The sequence below is a fragment of the Podarcis filfolensis genome, assembly GCF_964270895.1.
Source record: "Podarcis filfolensis genome assembly, chromosome: 1".
NCBI lineage: Eukaryota > Metazoa > Chordata > Lepidosauria > Squamata > Lacertidae > Podarcis > Podarcis filfolensis.
This window is the reverse complement of record NC_139604.1, coordinates 131,453,425-131,467,319: the sequence shown is the minus strand read 5'-3', so window position 1 is coordinate 131,467,319 and position 13,895 is coordinate 131,453,425. Positions and strand designations below refer to the sequence as shown.

Genomic DNA, 13,895 nt, shown 5'->3' with positions numbered 1-13,895 from the left:
TCCCTTTGGGGGTTCAATATTTGGGGGTGCACACCAGATTAGTCAGGCTTTTAATTCAGGAATGCAAACCACCTTATGTAGGAAAAACACATCATTTGTCTGTTTATTCTCCAAACAACCACCTTCTGCCTCTCCAGCACTTCACCTTCTCTTCCTCCAACCATAGTCCTTGAAAACAGTTGTTGTTGTTTTGTTTTTTTTGACCCTCTCTTCATAATATTTTTTATTAATTTTAACATATAAATTATAAAATGTACCACAAAACTTATCACTTATACAATCTTTTTAGACTTCCATCAGCCCTTCTGATGATCCACCGTTTTAACCACTTCTTATGCATTTCTTAACTTTATATTGCCTTTACATCTCGTAACAAATCATCCTCCCCCTTCTCCATTTTTACAATACTTCTAATAATTCTCCTCACAAAACTTCTTGCTACCCTACAAACGTCGTCTGTTCTTCACAATTACTTTTCAAATAGTCTGTAAATTTACTCCAGTCTTCCGCGAATTTCTGGTCCCGCTGGTTTCGAATCCTTCCTGTTAGTTTATCTAATTCTGCATAGTCCATTAACTTCATCCTCCATTCTTCAATCGTCGGTAACTCTTCTTGCTTCCATTTTTGGGCCAATAATATTCTTGCTGCTGTTATTGCATATAAAAAGAGCTTACATTCCTTTCTATTTATATCACTCCCAACAATGCCCAATAGAAATGCTTCTGGTTTCTTTATAAATGTATATTTCAACATTTTTTTTCAACTCATTATATATCATCTCCCAGAAGCATTTCACCTTTTTACATTCCCACCACATGTGATAAAATGTTCCCTCTTTTCTTTACATGTTGTTGTTATTGTTTAGTCGTTTAGTCATGTCCGACTCTTCGTGACCCCATGGACCAGAGCACGCCAGGCACTCCTGTCTTCCACTGCCTCCCGCAGTTTGGTTAAACTCATGCTGGTAGCTTCGAGAACACTGTCCCACCATCTCGTCCTCTGTCGTCCCCTTCTCCTTGTGCCCTCCATCTTTCCCAACATCAGGGTCTTTTCCAGGGAGTCTTCTCTTCTCATGAGGTGGCCAAAGTATTGGAGCCTTAGGAGAGTTACAGTTACTCAACCCAAATTATATAGGTTTTGTAGTGAAGGCTGTGTCCTTGCAAATGGATTCTGCAGAATTTCTACCTCACCTTCCAAGTCTTTAGGACTATACATCCCATCATTACCTAACATTGGCCACGCTTGCTCGAACTGCTGGGAGCTGGGAGCCCAGCAACAAACTGAGCTCATTGGACCAATGCTTTGACTCAAGAGCTTAAATCAATGATGGCCAAACTTGTCCCTCCAGCTGTTTTGGGACTACAACTCCCATGATCCCTAGCTAACAGGACCAGTGGTCAGGGATGATGGGAACTGTAGTCCAACAACAGCTGGAGGGCCAAGTCTGGCCATCACTGGCTTAAATGAAGGGATAACCAGCTAGTATCCAGGCCTGTTAAATCTTCAGACCTGCCCTACCACATCCCCACCTGTTGCAGGTGAAATCTCAGCACTTCCTTACCTGCAGCAGCTGTTTCTCCCATTCCTGGCTCCTGATCTCAGTGCTTTCTATGAGAAAAAGGGGAGGAAAGTGTGCCACTTTAGCTGAAACATGAAACCACCTAATTAATAGCAAAATAACATCATAATAAGAACATGGCAATCTGTTTTCTAAAACGTCCTTTGGGTCTCAACATTCCAGGCCATTTCAGGCTTCAAAGGTTAATACCAGCATCTGTTGCAAGTGCCAAGTAATACGCATTCCGCTATTGTAAGGACTTGATGTTACAAGTCACTGGGTGACCTTGGGCCAGTCACTGCCTCTCAGCCAAACCTACCTCACAGGGCTGTTGAGAGGGTAAAATGGGGAGCAGAGAACCATGTACACCACCTTGAGAAGAAGGTGGTATATAAACACACTAAAGTAAAGGTAAGGGTACCCCTGACCTTTAGGTCCAGTCACGGACGACTCTGGGGTTGCACGCTCATCTCACTCTACAGGCAGAGGGAGCCGGCATTTGTCCGCAGACAGCTTCCAGGTCATGTGGCCAGCAAGACTAAGCCGCTTCTGGCGAACCAGGGCAGCACATGGAAACGTCGTTTACCTTCCTGGCAGAGCGGTACCTATTTATCTACTTGCACTTTGATGTGCTTTCAAACTGCTAGGTTGGCAGGAGCAGGGACCGAACAACGGGAGCTCACCCCGTCGTGGGGATTCGAACCGCCGACCTTCTGATCAGCAAGCCCTAGGCTCAGTGATTTAGACCACACTGCCACCCGCGTCTCTATAATCACATTAGACAGTCAAATATGGCCACCTGACAGCCAGATATTCAATTTTACTCCCAGGTAAAAAAGAAAAGGGTGGTTGTTACTGGCGGAGGAAGAGGAGGGCAGGGGAAGTTCACCGCCCCCGGCAGTACGGTCCCAGTGGGGTGCCACCATGGCTGGTCCCCTGGCTGTGCCCCCAGGACATGCGCCAGCCCTGCCCCCACCTGCTCTCTGCCCCCTCTGCCCCCCGGTGCCGGAGCATGAAGCTCCACCACTGGTGGTTGTGGTTCTGTCTATCTGGCCAGGGCGAAAGTGTTTCTGGGTGGCCATGCGCAAAGGAGTCTTACCTGTTTGCATCATCGCCTTGCTTAGGAAGGATTCCCAAAGGAATGGGATTTGTTTGGCCCACAGCTTGGTGATGGCCGTGTGGATGTTGCAGTGCAGGGCGTGTAAGAGTTGCAGCGCCCAGCTCCCTCTTTGGTTCGGATTGGATGCCAAAACCTGTCGGCAGGAGAGCGTGAGGAATGAGGATGTTGTTTTTCCCACAATGCTGCAACTGCTAGACAACTCCAGGCAGCCCAGACTTGCTTGTGCTCCGGGCTAGAACAAGCTTGTGGCTAGAATGCCCGAAAATAAGGTAGGTTGCTGCTGGAATATGGTTTTATTTCAGGGTCGGCAAGCTTTACCTCTCCTGGGCCAGTTCACTCCAGCAGAGATCCCTCCTTGGGCTGCAAATTCCAGCATCTGCGTCTGTGCAGACGTGATTTCTGGCACCACGGAAGCGAGTCCCAGTGCCGTGCAACACTGGTTTAGCGCAGCCCGCGTGGGGACTTGCCAAGCGGGCGGCTCGGTTCGAGGGTAGCTCGTAGGTCAGTTAAACGACCCCCGTGGGCCGCTTGTGGCCCATGGGCCTTAGGTTGCCTATCACTGGTTTATTTGTAGCTTAAAGGTAAAGGGACCCTTGACCATTAGGTCCAGTCGTGGCCGACTCTGGGGTTGTGGCGCTCATCTCGCTTTACTGGCTGAGGGAGCCGGCGTACAGCTTCCGGGTCATGTGGCCAGCATGACTAATCCGCTTCTGGCAAACCAGAGCAGTGCACGGAAATGCCGTTTACCTTCCCGCCAGAGCAGTATCTATTTATCTACTTGCACTTTGACATGCTTTTGAACTGCTAGGTTGGCAGGAGCAGGGACCGAGCAACGGGAGCTCACCCCGTCGTGGGGATTCGAACCGCTGACCTTCTGATCAGCAAGTCCTAGGCTCTGTGGTTTAACCGACAGCGCCACCCGCGTCCCAGTAGCTTAGGGCCTCATCAAACCTAAATCCGGCCCTGGCAGTATACTTAAATTGAAGTTTCTATATTGGTGGTCAATAAATACCCAGGGGAAGGGGATCTGATATATTGAAATGCATCACACTTGCTTATTTCATTTTTCAAGGGGAAAAGACCCTGATTTTTTTACTCATTCCTCACCAGAAGCCTCGCTACCAATCCGTGGGCGCTTGGAAGGCCAACTAAAAAGAAAAACAAGAAGAAAATTCAGTACGCCGGGCTTGGAAGGCCGGTGTGGTTTTCTGCTGTTGGCTTCATATATAGTTCCCACACTGGCCCACTGGTGGGAAGAAAGTGGAGGGTGCGTCTCAGCGCATTGCTCTCATTCAAGCACATGGACCGGACTTTGACTGTTGGGATGCTGCCAGGGAGACGGAGGCATCAGGCAGACCTCAATGACGTCTCCGGACGATCTCCGGTCTCCCGTAGAACAGCATCAGTCAATTAGCGACACAAGCCTCAGACACATTCCAAGACTCGTGCACACCCTTTCTGCAGAGTTTCCACAACGGAAGATTCAGCTAGGAGAGCATATTTACAGCTTTATTCAACATAGATCAGAACAAAGGAAAAACATGACTGCTTGCATCCATGTCCAGGAAAAACAGCAGGAACAAAAGCTATATGCAAAACAGAAACTCCCAGTGAGCAGGAAGTAAACAGGCATGTGACACGCAGCAGCCTGTTCCCTTTTAAGGTAGAACGAAAATATCCTAACATTGACAACCTCCTTCCACAAACCTCCTTTGCAAGAGCCAAGGAATAGTGTCATGTCGTCCTCTCGGCCAAGGGCCATTTCTTTCAGGCATCTACAGAGCGGGGTCAGCGTCGGGGTGTATGGAGCTGGTACAACGAAGAAAAGGAGCCGTGGCCACAGAGCCTGCAAAGAGGAGGGAGATGCAATTTGATTTTTTGCTCCAATTGGCGCTGGGTTCTGTTTTACTGGAACCACTGTGATGATAGGCTTAGCTAGGGCTGAGATCAATATTCAGCAGCTGGGGTCAACGGCAGATTTCGGGTGGTTCCCCTACACAGGGTGCCAGGCAGAGGAGGCACATAATAATAATAATAATAATAATAATAATAATAATAATATGCCTGTTGTCTTTGTCCATGGAGTTTTCTTGGCAGGGATACTGGAGCGGCTTGCCGGTTCCTGCTCCAGGTGGATCACGTTTGGTCAAAACTCTCCACTATGACCTGTCCAACTTGGGTGGCCCTGCATGGCATAGCTCATAGCTTCTCTGAGTTATTCAAGCCACTTCGCCATGGCAAGGCAGTGATCCATGAAGGGATCATCTTAAAAAGCAGAGACATCACCTTGCCAACAAAGGTCCGTATAGTTAAAGCTATGGTTTTCCCAGTAGTTATGTATGGAAGTGAGAGCTGGGCCATAAAGAAGGCTGATGGCCAAAGAATGGATGCTTTTGAATTGTGGTGCTGGGGGAGACTCTTGAGAGTCCCATGGATTGCAAGAAGTTCAAACCTATCCATTCTTAAGGAAATCAGCCCTGAGTGCTCACTGGAAGGACAGATCCTGAAGCTGAGGCTCCAATCCTTTGGCCACCTCATGGGAAGAGAAGACTCCCTGGGAAAGACCCTGATGTTGGGAAAGATGGAGGGCACAAGGAGAAGGGGACAACAGGACGAGATGGTTGGATAGTGTTTCCGAAGCTACCAGCATGAGTCTGACCAAACTGCGGGTGGCAGTGGAAGACAGGAGTGCCTGGCGTGCTCTGGTCCGTGGGGTCACGAAGAGTCGGACACGACTAAACAACAACAACACAACAACAACAACAATAATACAGTGGAACCTTGGTTTTCAAAAGTAATCTGTCTCAGAAGACCGTTCGACTTCCGAAATGTTCAAAAACCGAGTATCAGTGGGCTGTGTAATGGTTCTAGGGGTTGCTCATGCGTAAGCAAACACCTGGCTGGGTTGCCTGAGTGAACCTTTTCTGTCCGGACAGCCACTCACCCGTGGCTGCCTCAATCGCTGGCAGAATCCAACTTCCGGTCAGCGCCAGCAACGGTAATGGCGGATTTCCTCCGATCTCCTGAGGAAATCTGCTTCGTGGAGCTAGGGTTCTACCGCTACGGCGAAGCGGGGACCCGAAAAAAATCACAGGCGGGGAAGCCTGTGAACTGAAGGCTCGGCGGGCTCCATTTGCGTCCCCCCCCCCGCTGCAAAGGAGCCTTTTTAAAGGCTCCGGAACATACCGGAGGTGAGTGGCGCGGAGCTGAGAGCTGTTTACCCGTCTCCGCGAAGCGAAGCCGCATGCCATGGTTGGAGAGCGCTGACTTCTTCCTTTGAAATTTGGACTAAAAGTAACAACCCGTGAGTATTACGGAAATTGGATATTAAAAATCCCCTTTTTTGATTCGGCACGAGCGGGGAAGGCGCAAAGAGGAAGTCCGTCTCCCCCTCTTGTAAACATTTTAAAGCAAGGACTAGATAACTAAGGTTGAAAAGAACATCTTTTTTGTGAGAAGTTAAAAGTAACTAATTTCACGTTTTGGCAGTATAAGTGAATGTGATGGAGGATAAGAGTTAATTTTGAAAGTGGAATTGCTACCCCTCCCCCAGGACCCGGGAGCGATCCGCGAGGGAGCCTGTTGGAGAGATTTAAAAGACTTTGACAGCTGTCAAACTAGCTGTCAAAGCTGAGAGGGAAAAAAAAGAGAGAGAACTTTGTTTCTATTGCCTCGGCTGGTCATATTTGTTACATTTAGGTAACAAATTGTCGAAAATTAAGGAAAACAAAGGACTTTTGGATTTACAACTGGAAGGAACACTAAGTAACCAGTACTCCCCTAGAGGGGGCTCTGGGACATTACAGAATGGCTGTAAGTGGAAAAATACAGACTGCACTTGAGAAGATCTTTTGTAGCCTGGGAAAACTTCAAGAACAAAGCATTGTTTTGGCTAGAAATGTTACAATATTGAATGAAAAAGCAAACAAACCTGCGGAAATTGGAAGGGACTTGACTCAAGTCTTTGTACCAGAACAAAAAGACTGTGCTTTTGAACTAAAAACTCTTGCAGTTGAACAAGAAAAGAAATTTGAGAAATTTGAAGAAGCTACACATGACAATTTAGAGGGAAAGGAAGGAGGAGCTATAATGCAGCAGAGGATTAAAGAAAGAAGCAAAAAACAAGATTTGGATTACAATCATAAATATGGAGACCTGGCAGGCCAAAGGCCTGTAAAGATGGATATAAAGGAAAAGACAAATCTGATTAAAGTGGAAGCAGGAGTCTTTGGGACATTTGGACTTAAAAGAAGTAAAAAACAAGATTTGGATTACAATTTTAAATATGGAGGCCTGGCAGGAAGAAGTATGGATCTTATGGGGACAGAGCTTCTCCGAGATTTGGCGTTTAACATAAAGGACTATCAAAAAAACCGGCAGAGAGGAAAGGAGAGAGACTTAAGGGCCTCGGATGTGAGGTCACCAGGCTGATACCAGATGGATTGATGGACATTGGTTGGAGATTGAGACCGGGAAAAGCGGGGAGTGGGGTTTTGGGTATCCAAAGGCGGTACAAATATATTCTTTTTTCCCCCTGTAAATAATTTGTTCTGCTATTCTAGATTAAAATGGGGAAATCGTGAAATGGAATTGGGGTTGACTTTAGAAAAAGGTATTAAGAATAAGATTTGATGTATGAAGATTGAGATTTATGTTAAAATTGGTTAAACAAAAAGGATTTAAATATAATAAGGTAAAATTTGGGGATAGGAACTTGTTGAATTAAAAACTGAATTGGAATACAAGAAGGGGAAGTCAAGGAAAAATGTCATTGAAAGGTATATGTTTGTTTTTGGTTCTTTTCTTTTTTTCTTTGTGTTTTGTTTTTCTTTAAATTTTTTGAAAACTTCAATAAATATTCTATAAAAAAAACAACAATCGTTGGCAGAATCCGTCAGTGGGCGTTTCTTAAACTTCTTCCAGCAAAGAAGCTCTTTGACGCCTAGTCTCCTCCTACTCTCTCTGCGCAAAAGCCTTCCGCGCAAGGAGGGCGTAGGCAGCGGAGGAGCCCTACTCTCCCCGCTGGTCCCCGGCAAGGAGTCATGGGACCGCCTTGCCGCTTCCCCCATCTGCCCCCCTTCTCCACTGGTGCTACGCTGATTCTCTTCCCCAGAAGATGGGCTGCCTCTCCCAATCCCAGGACGCTCTCTGGAATCGCTCTGGCTTTTGCTCTCCCTCCGGCACTGATGGCAGTTCCCTGACAGGCTGGCTGCAAAGTCAATGGGGAGGAGGGGGGGAGAAAAACGCACCTTGGAAGCTGTTCGACTGTTCACAAATGGAAACAATTACTTCCAGGTTTTCGGCGTTCGGGTTCCGAATCATTTGGCTTCCGAGATGCTTGAAAACTGAGGTTCCACTGTACCGATATTTATGCGGGTAGCTACTCAAAATTAGGCCCAGTGAGTACCAAAATGAATTATTGTGAAAATAAGAAATATTTTTTGGCGGGCGAGGGCAAATTTTGTCCTTGCTCAGGACATCATATTACCAAAGTCTGCCTCTGTTGGGGTGAAGAAGTTCAGGCCTTGGGGCTCAAACCCCACAGCTTCCCAGAAGCCACAGCCTCCTGGAGTGATTTTTGCCTCTTGCTCGCAACGAAAGAGGATGGAGAGATGTGTTGGGGGTTCATAGATGCCTCTGTGCAATGCTCCACCCACTTATGCCTTGGGCCCCGCCCACCACTGACGTGCGGCCCCCCGTAGGATCCTCGTAAGGGCATCTGGCTCTCAGACTGCATCTGTCAATTTCTTTTTTCTCCATTTCTCATTGTTCCCTTATTTTTTCAATAGATTTTATTTAAGTTTGAAAGAAAATATGCAAAGGTTGATTTTAAGTATCCAATACCATTTTTAAAATCAAAGATAAAAGAAACTAATCTAAATAGAAACACCGGAGGGGTTTCCCGTTTTTTCCAGTCTTGAATTCAGTTCTCCATATTTTGCAATTTCTTTTAAAGACCTCATGAAAATTCATCAGCGTTTGGGTGCGAATTTCTCCTAATGAACACATTTCGTATGCAGTTTTGACAAACGTGCTCATCTTTGCAAGCAATTTCCCTGAACACAATGCATTTTTAAATGTTATTTTCACTACCACCTAACTGTCCTTTGGCAAACTTCCCCCTAACACGAGTGTTTTCAAAGGATATGTGAGTTTCGGTTTGCACATTGCAACAGAAAGAGCTAATTTGATCGGTTAGCCCAGGGGTCAGCAAACTTTTTCAGCAGTGGGCCGGTCAACTGTCCCCCAGACCTTGTGGGGGCCGGACTATATTTTGGAGGGAAAAATGAACAAATTCCTGTGCCCCCAAATAACCCAGAGATGCATTTTAAATAAAAGGACACATGCTACTCATGTAAAAACACGCTGATTCCCAGACCGTCCGCGGGCTGGATTTAGAAGGCAATTGGGCCGGATCCAGCCACCGGGCCTTAGTTTGCCTACCCATAGGTTAGCCTTTACATGCAAACTGAACTGAATCTCTCCTCTGCGGTATGTGGCAAGGAGCTCTCACAGACCGGTGCTGTGACCAAGGAGGACTCTTCTCCCATGAAAAACTCATACGAATCACTCACTTTGCTCATCCCTTCCGCAGAGGTGTTCAAATTCTCCAATACGTCGATGCAGAGTTCCTGAATCCATTCTTCTTTCTCCTTCTGCTCGACTGCGGGGTCTTTCCCGTGCTTTGGCAAGAGAGGCAAATACAGTGGTACCTTGGTTTAAGAACAGCTTAGTTTATGAACAACTTGGATTAAGAACGCTGCAAACCTGGAAGGAGGTGTGTTGGTTTGTGAACTTTGCCTTGGCACATAATAAATTTTTATTTATACCCCGCCCTTCCCAGTTCAGAAAACTGGGCTCAGGGCGGCTAACAACAAATTTAAAACACTTAATTGATACAACAAAAAACAGTATAAAATACAGTATAAAACGTGAATAACAATAAATTCAGAATTAAAAAATCAATTTAGGGGGGAAATCCGTCCAATAAACATTTGATGATCCCCAGGGCTAGCTGGCTAAGTTAGTCCTATTTGGGCCAGCGAGGAGACCAGGGGAGAATTAGCTGTGGGATCCCAGAGCAGGTAATCTTCATAAAAAGGGGAGGGGGAGGGAAGGAAGGAAGGGGAATAAAAGATCAGGCTAAGTTCAAATTGAAAGCCAGGTTGAATTGCTCTTTCTTACAGGCGCTGCGGAAGGAAATTAAATCCTGCAGGGCCCTGGTCTCCTGGGACAGAGCATTCCACCAGGTCGGAGCCATCACTGAAAAGGCCCTGGCCCTGGTGGAGGATAATCTGACATCCTTAGTCTCCTATATTGTCAGAGCATTTTAGCGGCATGTTTCCTGACTTACTTGATGGCTGATGTGCACAGTGAACTGGCTGAAGATGTAGACAACCATCTCCCACACGGGACAGCCCTCGACGTTTTGAGAGCAAAGAAGCTCTTTGATGAAATGCAGGAGTGCTTTTCTCACCTGTGGCAGTGGAGAAAGCAAAGTCATCTCACCTTTCGAAAGGCGATACCGCAATACCATTCTACAAATCTAGGGCGCGATGGCATTTGGAATCCTGTGTGTATGGTTCTGGTCGCCTGAGCTCCCAAAGGAGTTGGAAAAGGTTAAGAAAACGGCCGCCAAAATGATCAAGGGGACGAAAGATTGCAGTGTTTGGGATGTTTTAGTGAAAAGGCATGTAAAAGGAGACATGAGGGAAGTTTGTAAGATTACGCATGGAGAATGAGGGTAGAGGAAAGTTTTTCTTCCTCTCTCTTTGTGGACATGCAATGAAATGGAATGATCGAAAATTCAGGAAAGGTAATAGAAAGAGCTTCTTCAAGCAGCAGAGAGTTAACTTATGGAACTCACTTCCTCATGAGGCATTGATGGCCTTGTTGGTCATCTAGATGACTCATTAGTTGGTTGGTTGACAGGTTGAGTGTGTCAGTTTGCATTTCTAAGTACAGAAAGTACAGTTGTACCTCGGGTTACATATGCTTTAGGTTACATACGCTTCAGGTTACACACTCCGCTAACCCAGAAATAGTGCTTCAGGTTAAGAACTTTGCTTCAGGATGAGAACAGAAATCGTGCTCCGGCAGCGCAGCGGCAGCAGGAGGCCCCATTAGCTAAAGTGGTGCTTCAGGTTAAGAACAGTTTCAGGTTAAGAACGGACCTCCAGAACGAATTAAGTACTAAACCCGAGGTACCACTGTATTGATCTGATGTGTAGAGATATTCCCTATTCTACTCGGTTCAGGAGTGTTCTCAGTGCCAGATTTACATATAAGCTAAACAAGCTACAGCTTAGGGCCCCAATCTCTTGCCCCCCCCCCCCAAATTTAAAGGGGATGTACATTTCCAAAATATAAGATAAAAAGCAAATAAAATAAAACCTACATACAGCAATTAATTTAAGTTAGAGCTTATTATTTCACTATTAATATACTTCTTAATTGTATTTCACTATTATTGTATTTCAGTCCAACAATTACTTTGATAAAATACATATTTTGTTATACAGTATGCAAATGGCTTTAGATACCTATAAAGTCCATAAATTACCATATAGCATATATTCAACGCAAAAGACAGCGACAATTTGTTGTTGGCAAAGGACAGCTGGACATAGAAAGGGCCCCGTTACCTTTCAGTAGCTGAGGGCCTCATCAAACCTAAATCCGGCCCTGAGCGTTCTAGACAGTTTTCTTTCTATGTGAAAGAAACAGGCAGAAGGTTCTTGTTTGGGTTAGTCCTTCTGGGAAGCTGAGTACAGCTGATTTAAACTCGTTCGGTCAGATGCTGGGTGGTGGTTGCTCGTGAGTAACCAGGCAGGACTCCGACCTGTCTTTTACAGGTTTTATTGTGCAAACTATTTACAGTGCAGGTACACAAAGTTCATGTCCGTCTTAGTCACTTGCAGAATCCGGGAGTGGCCCCTTCCGGCTTCTCCCCCAACATAAGAACTTCAACACCCCTCCCCTCCTCCTCCCCTCCTTGCGTTTCACCCCTCTGCATAAGCTGGGCGACGGAAGTGTCATGCGTCCCTCTTGACCAGCCTGGCCAGGTGAGGGGCTGGGGCTCTCAGCCGCATTCTCGAGCCCTTTTTCCTTCCAGCCTTCTCAATACAAGATGGGTGACACCTGGCTTGAGAGCAGTACATGTGAAAAGGATCTAGGAGTCTTGGTTGACCACAAACTTGACATGAGCCAACAGTGTGACGCGGCAGCTAAAAAAGCCAATGCAATTCTGGGCTGCATCAATAGGAGTATAGCATCTAGATCAAGGGAAGTAATAGTGCCACTGTATTCTGCTCTGGTCAGACCTCACCTGGAGTACTGTGTCCAGTTCTGGGCACCACAGTTCAAGAAGGACACTGACAAACTGGAACATGTCCAGAGGAGGGCAACCAAAATGGTCAAAGGCCTGGAAACGATGCCTTATGAGGAACGGCTAAGGGAGCTGGGCATGTTTAGCCTGGAGAAGAGGAGGTTAAGGGGTGATATGATAGCCATGTTCAAATATATAAAAGGATGTCACATACAGGAGAGAGAAAGGTTGTTTTCTGCTGCTCCAAAGAAGCGGACACGGAGCAATGGATCCAAACTACAAGAAAGAAGATTCCACCTAAACATTAGGAAGAACTTCCTGACAGTAAGAGCTGTTCGACAGTGGAATTTGCTGCAAGGAGTGTGGTGGAGTCTCCTTCTTTGGAGGTCTTTAAGCAGAGGCTTGACAACCATATGTCAGGAGTGCTCTGATGGTGTTTCCTGCTTGGCAGGGGGTTGGACTCGATGGCCCTTGTGGTCTCTTCCAACTCTATGATTCTATGATTCTATGATTCTATTCTATGATTCTTTTAACATCCTGCTGGCTATAATCGTAAGTCCAGGAGGAGCCTGACTCTTACTTACTTTCTCTTTCTATCTCCTTTGTTCTGGTGTGGTGTTCTGTATGCCTAGTGTGAGGTTTAAGTCTTATTATAAGACTTGTAAGTTTTATTGTCAGTGTCGCAACTGGGTGTGGCATGTGCCGATCCTGAGTGTGTTGGATTTGTGACCATTAAGCTCATTTGCCTTCGGTAGCAGTAGTAAAGCTGTGCTGGGTGAAGTACAATTGCTTCTGGTCTATTTTTGGGGAACTCTGCATCATGTTTAAGTTTATCCTCTCCCAAAGGGGCGCAACAGAGTGGTCCATGTAGTTTTATGGAGGAGGGTGCTATTGATGGCTACTAGCCAACAAAGGTCCGTATAGTTAAAGCTCTGGCTTTCCCAGTAGTGATGTATGGAAGTGAGAGCTGGACCATAAAGAAGGCTGATCGCCGAAGAATTGATGCTTTTGAATTCTGGTGCTGGAGGAGACTCTTGAGAGTCCCATGGACTGCAAGAAGAACAAACCTATCCATTCTGAAGGAAATCAGCCCCGAGTGCTCACTGGAAGGACAGATCCTGAAGCTGAGGCTCCAAGACTTTGGCCACCTCATGAGAAGAGAAGACTCCCTGGAAAAGACCCTGATGTTGGGAAAGATGGAGGGCCCAAGGAGAAGGGGACGACAGAGGACAAGATGGTGGGACAGTGTTCTCGAAGCTACCAGCATGAGTTTGACCAAACTGCGGGAGGCAGTGGAAGACAGAAGTGCCTGGTGTGCTCTGGTCCAGGGGGTCACAAAGAGTTGGATATGACTAAAGGACTAAACAACAACAACAACAGCCATCATGACTAGGCTTTGCTTCCACAGTTGGAGGCAGCAATACTCCTGAACACCAGTTGCTGGAAACCACAGCAACTGGTATTCAGATAAATTCTACCTCAAGCAGTGAAGGGAGAAGAAAGCTGTAGAATTTATCTGTCCCGAATCTTCCAGCATTTCAACAACTCAAAAAGAGCCCCATCCCTGGTCTTACCCCTTCACGGTGGTCGTCCAGAAGACATTTCACGGCTTCCACAATTGGCTGTTTCTTATTTCTGCTTTCACACGCTAGAAGAGGCAGGAGATGCAGAGCGGATTTCAGTGGGGCTCCAACATGGACATTTGTCATCTGCATCTCATACAAGCATCCGTGAAATAATTATTATTATTATTATTATTATTATTATTATTATTATTATTAATAATAATAATAATTATTTATACCCCGCCCATCTGGCTAGGCTTCCTCAGCCACTCTGGCTTGTTTTCAACAAAATATTAAAATATAGTAATGCGTCAAACATTAAAA

The 13,895-nt window shown here is 46.1% G+C and overlaps 1 protein-coding gene across 5 annotated transcripts in view; it reads right to left on the bottom strand.

The window, feature by feature from the left end:
- Window positions 1-13,895, bottom strand: part of LOC310760735 (maestro heat-like repeat-containing protein family member 2B) — a 91,878-nt gene that overhangs the window by 58,145 nt on the left and 19,838 nt on the right. For 3 of the 5 annotated variants that reach the window (XM_083609832.1, XM_083609831.1, XM_083609834.1), the window contains exons 11-17: window positions 13,581-13,654; window positions 10,033-10,155; window positions 9,254-9,391; window positions 4,386-4,524; window positions 3,786-3,826; window positions 2,658-2,811; window positions 1,562-1,608 (exon numbers count right to left, since the gene is read on the bottom strand). In XM_083609832.1, coding sequence (XP_083465958.1) covers window positions 1,562-1,608; window positions 2,658-2,811; window positions 3,786-3,826; window positions 4,386-4,524; window positions 9,254-9,391; window positions 10,033-10,155; window positions 13,581-13,654 — 716 coding nt within the window. The remainder of the gene's footprint in view (window positions 1-1,561; window positions 1,609-2,657; window positions 2,812-3,785; window positions 3,827-4,385; window positions 4,525-9,253; window positions 9,392-10,032; window positions 10,156-13,580; window positions 13,655-13,895) is intronic. The other 2 variants (XM_083609833.1, XM_083609835.1) reach the window with 1 other exon arrangement.